The following is a 6,424-nucleotide window of genomic DNA, read 5'->3' as shown; positions in this document are numbered from 1 at the left end:
ATATACACACCACACCCCTTTTTATTATTTTTATTTTTCGTGTGAAACAATCACACAAGTTTTATGAAGCATTTTTTACCTTTCTCTGATAATGACATAACAAGATGTTTCTTACATTTTTTTAAAGCATTACAAATCGACTTATATAAATATAACCAAAACCCATTAATTACTATGTTTTTCTTTTAATTCTTGAGTTTTAACATAAGCTTTCAAGTTGCAATAAGTAATAACTCAACAACTCCTACAATAAATTACCATTTACTTATTAATTTAAACTACTTAACCCGAATCCGATACCATCCAAACAATACTATATCCGTTGCAGACGGCCCAACACCCGAACCCAAACAAACAAACAAACCCTTTACAAAACCCTAATTATCTTCACACAATCATTATCAATCTCTTCAATTCAATTCCAATCAAACCCATCTTCGATTCACAATTTCCGACCAAACCCATCTCCAGTTAACGTTTTCCGACCAAACCCATCTCCAGTTAACGTTTTCCGACCAAACCCATCTCAGCCATGGCTTCAAACCCCCCAAATCTCGACTGCCGTATGTACGAAGCCAGGTTTCCAGACGTGGACATGGCCGTCATGATTCAAGTCAAAAGCATCGGCGAGATGTGCGCCTACGTGTCGTTACTGGAGTACAACAACATCGAGGGTATGATTCTGCTGTCTGAGCTCTCACGACGTCGTATCAGGAGTATCAACAGCTTGATTAAGGTGGGGCGTACGGAGCCCGTGATGGTGCTGCATGTGGATGAAGAGAAAGGGTATGTGAATCTTAGTAAGAGGAGGGTGTCTGAAGAGGATATCCAGATTTGTGAAGATAGGTTTAATAAGAGTAAGCTTGTGCATTCGATTATGCGACATGTCGCTGAGACTATGCACATTGATCTTGAGGTAATGTTACTAAATGTGTATCGGGTTGCATTTTCATAGGGGTGTGTATGAAACCGAATTAGAAACAGACAGTTCGGTTTTGAACTTTAGTGAAAATCGGAAAAACCAAACCGATATGACAAAAAACCAAGAAAACCGTAAGCCTATAGTGGGGCGATTTAGGGTGAAAATCGCCCAATGTCGTCCTCCACACCGCCCCTTGAGCGATTTTGGTGTTGGGGGGGGGGGCATGTATTTGTCGCCGTTCAATTTGAAAAGATAATAATGTTATATTATTATTGGGCGATTTTAGGCTACAAACCACTATACCCCTAAATGAAAGCGCCCCATGCTGACGTGGCACCATGTTTCAAAAATCGCCCCCTATTGTAGCACCTCTACTACACATGGCTTAATAACCGAAGCTTAATCCTTAAAACTGAATCTGCTGATGACTAAATGTTATTGAATTTGTGAAATTTTATATTTAATTTTGAATGTAATTACCAAAGTGTTTTAATGTGTAATAATGATATATGTTGCTTCGTTAGAAAGTTTTGAACTTTAGTAAAAATCGAACCGAAATTACAAAAAACCAAGACAACCGTAATAACCAAAGCTTAATCATTAAAACTGAATATACCGATGACTAAATGTTATTGAATTTGTGAAATTTTATATCTAGTTTTGAATGTAAGTACCTCAAATGTTTTAATATGTAATGATATACGTTGCTTCGTTAGAAACATTTTGATGTTGACTGTTGTTTATGGAGACCGAATATGTGTAAACTTTGAGTTAAGGGGCACTTAGGGCTGGCAAATTGGGTACTTGTTTAGACATGATAAGATATGTTTAGTAAAAATGTACACTATGTTTTATACTTTTTTGAAGTAATTAAAGTTAGGCGGCTAGAGTTCATTATTTGCTCTTCTTGATACATAAAACATATAACTGCCACGCTTAAACCACCTATGCCAAGTGTTCAACGGGGCGTTTTCATGTTTGATACTTGTCTTAATCGCGTCACCTCTAACCTGTTCATTATTTAAAGTGACTCGACTATTTTGGTTATTAGGTGTTTATCCTTAATTTTTTTGATGTTGAATAACAAGTTTACTTACTTTACACACTGATAAAGCCACAAATCAGTTTTTTGTTATGTTGGTATTTAAAAGCACTTTCTGCAAAAACAAAATTGTCTTCTGCATATGTTTTATTTTCCTGAAATGTTTTGATATATGTTTACTCATGTAATTAATTGGTTTGTTTTGTAATCTTTACACTGACAGGATCTACATATTCATGTTGGGTGGCCTTTGTACCGGAAGTATGGTCATGCATTTGAGGTGTGCTGAAACGACACTGCTGAAGTAATTATCTGTACCTTTTAATAATCACTATGCATCTCATATATCTGCTAATTGGTTTCAGGCATTTAAGTTGGTTGTGAACGATCCTGATTCCATTCTTAATTCACTTACTCGTGAAGTTAAAGAAACTGGCCCTGATGGAGTTGAGGTAGCTTTGCATGCTCTTTAGAGATCTAAATCATTCTTTTGATCATTTATACGGATCAATAATCAACACATTTGTTCTTCTCATTATTATTAGGTTACAAAAGTGGTTCCTGCTTTGACCGAGGAAGTCAAAGATGCATTGGTAAAGAACATTAGAAGAAGGATGACTCCACAGCCTTTAAAGATTCGGGCAGATATTGAGATGAAATGCTTTCAGTTTGATGGAGTTCTTCACATTCAGGTGTTTTATTTAAGCATGTTTCTTTCAGCTAGTTATGATTGTATGATTTACACACAGTCAGCAAATGATATTGTATATATATTTATTATTATTATAGTCAGCAATGCGGAAGGCGGAAGCTGCTGGGAATCAAGATTGTCCTGTTAAGATTAAGTTGGTTGCTCCTCCATCTTATGTTCTTATCACTCAAACTCTTGATAAGGTAACCAAAGTGTTTCTATTTTTTATATATTATTCTTTGTTGTGTAGCTAACTGGCTATTATTTATATATGCCTTAAACTGATGGTATCGTATTGTTTTTAGGAGCAAGGGATTTCAGTTCTTACAAAAGCAATTGCTGCTTGTACAGAAGAAATAGAGATTAACAAGGGTAAACTTACAGTAAAGGAGCCACCAAGAGCGGTCAGTCTCAGCTTTAACTTTTCGTTGCTAATATTATTTTTTCACGGGGCGATCACACATCACTTTTTAGCACTTGCATCACCAATGATAGCATTATACATTATTTTTTCACCAATCTCAACTACAATGAGATAAAAAACTGAGTATGCATTCTTTTTCGGGTGGTTTTCAAAGTCACTTGTGCTTTTAGGTGTATTTTTTCTGAGTATTCATTGCTTTTATTGGTAATGTACTTTCGTTTTCTTACCAATCACAAGAACAATTAAGTAAGTTATGCTGTCATTGTTGGAAAAAATGGTATATGAAAAATGTGTTGGTCAGATATCACTTTTTGTGTAGGTCTGTAAAGGAACTGAATTATCACGCATAGAGCATGTTTGTGTTTGTTTGTTTAACTTCAATCGAACAAACGTTGGAACACAGGCAATTAAATGATTGGGGTTTTCTTGTTCATGTTTGTGTTCATTTATGTAACTGAGCGAACATCAACTAAAAGTAAAATTTACATATATCCGTTGAGCCTAACATTGTATTAAACTAAACTAAATTGTAATGGACAGTCATAAATCTAGAGTATGTTGTTACAGACATAAATAAATTTAACTTAAAAACAAACATAAACTGACGAACATAAATGAACGAAAGTTCACAAACTTGAATAAATGAATGACACATGTGTTCATGTTCGTTCATTTATCAAATAAACGAACTTTCTGCCTAAAGGTTCACAAACAGTTCACTAAACGTGCAGTTCGTTTACAGGCCTAATTTTGTGCATTACTATTCAAAATTTGTATTTTAAAGTGTCCTTTGGGTGGATGTCAGTCTGTGTGAGGTTTTATGAACCCTTGTTTCAAAACAATTACCTAGAAAACAAAAACAAAAAAGAATTTAAAAGCCCTTATGAAATCTGATTTAAAACGTGTTTCTAAAACAAGTGATGTATAAAAATAATAATTATAATTGACATTATTCGTTGATTCAGGTGAGTGAACGTGAGGATATATTGTTGGCTGAACGAATGGCGAAGCTAAGTCAAGCAAATGAAGAAGTCGAAGGAGACGACGACAGTGAAGAGGAAGAAGATACAGGAATGGGAGACATTGATTTGGACAAGCAACATCAAGTCTAAACAACAAGAGAGAAACAATAACTTTTTTTTTTGAGAAAGAGGCTTGTTTTTCTTATATAATTTGTTTACTAACCGGTAGTAATTTATTTTGTATTTTATTTTTCAAACAAGTAGTTGAATAGAAACCTGTGAGGCATGACATGTTATGTCATCATGCAAATTATAACTACTTTGCTATTTGGTCAGGTCAACTATTGTTTTGGACCTCCTTCAGACTTATTTTCTTCTTTTGAATGCACCTGCTGATGCTGATCTAGTTTGTTGAAGTGAGGGTTTTTGGAAAGGTTATTACAAATCATATTGTAATAATATTTTGTAATATTTGAAGCTAAATTTACAAAATGTGTATACCCGACGGTAGAGGTGCACAGAATACCCAATTCCGGACGCAAACGAGGACCGAGTTCTACTCGTACTCGACCTGTGGGTACGACCTGATATAGGAATTCTCCCCAGAGCCGTACCCGGAACTGAAACCGTCCCCCACCCACTGGAACCAAAATCAGAAATACTCGGTTAAAACCCGACCTGACCTGAAACTCGGAAAACCCGGTCAAATATCCAACTATACCAGGAGCCGGTTTTTACCCGGTTCAGGTTCTGGTCTGTAAATACCCGATTTGTGCACCTCTATACCCAAAAGGCAAAATTAATTGGATGGATTATAGGTGTATTGTATCCAATCATAAGTAAAATAAACCAGTGAGACTGTATTGAAATTTCAGTATATCAAAACATATATCATAATAATTTAGGGCTTTAGGTAAAGATTGTTACAATTTCAAACAAAATTTCAAACTTTTATATTGTTAATAAGAGGATTGAAACTCGAGTTTGACCTTCTGGTCTAATGGCAATATATTTCTTTAGCTCTAATTGGCTTATTGTGACCTTAAAGATGGCGAAAGCAAACTTAAAAAGAAATAAGAGGATCGAAGCACGAGTTTGATTTCTTTTACTTGTTTAAAGAAATTTAAATAGAATGTATATAGATGTGAACCAATTACTTATATGTTAATTTATGTCACCAATATCTCTATCTATACAAAATGGAACTTTCAAATAAATCACATCCAACCCAAAAGTAACCTCTTTCAGTTTATATTCGACTCACACAACCTAGTAATTTCTTTCTCGTATTATTCTTTGATTTTATGTTCTAGTCTCCCTAAATGAAATTTCAATACAATATTATATGTCTATGTATAATGACTCACCAGAATAACTTATTATTTTTCAAACAGTAAATGACTTTTTACAAAGTTAATAACACAATATGCAATATCCGATCTCTAATAGAATCACTATTATCCGTTGTCCACCGAAATCAACATCTTTTTTGAATTGTCTGATTGGGACCTTTTCAAGAGATTACCATCATGGATTGCTTCCGGTCAAACATGCTTAACTGTGAAGTTTTTTCTTTAATCCAAAACGCCTATAACATGTTATTGACATCTAAGGCAATACATTCCACAAATCCCAGTAAATGACAAAATTTTTCTCTTGTAGCAAGAAATACACTTATTAATTGAAAATTTCAAATTACCAAATTACCCTTGTAGTAGTATTTCTTAAAGTGGGGTCCGTACTGACTGACCCGAACTTTTTTACAACCCAACCTGGTCTAACCGAAACCCAGTGTACCCGCCCGTTTTGCCATGCTTAAGCGTAATATTAAAATAAAATATGCTGCTGAATGTTGGAGTTTTAAACTAAATGATAAGCTAAAAAGATTCTTGTTTGTTTTTGAAAAAGGTAAATGGGAGCAGAGAATGGAAGGTCAACTGTCAAATGATAGCATGAATCAAATGCAAGTGTAAGTCAACAAATGGAGAGCAAATCTTGATGCAAAAAGTCAACAGCTTACTACCAAGAATTGGTTCAAATATCAGGCCTGAATTGCTATATATATTGAAGGTTAGATGACATTGTAAGTGATAGGAAGACGCAGGCTCAGGCCCAAAATTCAGTGTCTATAAGCCCAAATCAAATATGGGTTAACCTGGCCCAGTTGGAATATCCAGATACTTAACCGCATGAAGTTTGATTGGCTCCACGTTTTTATTTCACAGAATGTCTTTTGTTTTAGTTCAGTAATTTTTATTATTTTTGTTTCATTTGTTTGAAGTTGTCAAAGTAGTTTTGAGATTCCAAAAGTGTAGGAGACGTGGGGTAGTAGTGCTCTTGTTAGTTTCTTTCTTTTTCACAAATATGTACTGAACATGGGAAT

General features: G+C 34.7%; 1 protein-coding gene across 1 annotated transcript; it reads left to right on the top strand.

Annotated features, from left to right (window-relative positions):
* Window positions 1-216: 216 nt before the first annotated feature.
* Window positions 217-4,399, top strand: LOC143530167 (eukaryotic translation initiation factor 2 subunit alpha homolog). The gene is made up of 7 exons (XM_077025783.1): window positions 217-916; window positions 2,188-2,244; window positions 2,330-2,416; window positions 2,510-2,656; window positions 2,754-2,858; window positions 2,961-3,059; window positions 4,045-4,399. Exons 1-7 carry the CDS (start codon window positions 533-535, stop codon window positions 4,189-4,191), a joined length of 1,026 nt encoding a protein of 341 aa, XP_076881898.1. The 5' UTR covers window positions 217-532; the 3' UTR covers window positions 4,192-4,399.
* The last annotated feature ends 2,025 nt before the right edge of the window (window positions 4,400-6,424 follow it).

Source organism: Bidens hawaiensis, unplaced genomic scaffold, assembly GCF_021521415.1.
Source record: "Bidens hawaiensis isolate Kalapana, Puna unplaced genomic scaffold, B.hawaiensis_p1.1 tig00000636_1, whole genome shotgun sequence".
NCBI lineage: Eukaryota > Viridiplantae > Streptophyta > Magnoliopsida > Asterales > Asteraceae > Bidens > Bidens hawaiensis.
This window is presented reverse-complemented; position numbering and strand designations above follow the sequence as displayed.

What these genes read in the sequence shown, in the direction of transcription:
- LOC143530167 (XM_077025783.1), top strand. Translation starts at nt 533, where the DNA reads ATGGCTTCAAACCCCCCAAATCTCGACTGCCGTATGTACGAAGCCAGG. An exon ending in CTGGCCCTGATGGAGTTGAG is followed by an intron (nt 2,417 to 2,509) that starts GTAGCTTTGCAT and finishes CATTATTATTAG; the next exon opens with GTTACAAAAGTGGTTCCTGC. An exon ending in TCACTCAAACTCTTGATAAG is followed by an intron (nt 2,859 to 2,960) that starts GTAACCAAAGTG and finishes TATTGTTTTTAG; the next exon opens with GAGCAAGGGATTTCAGTTCT.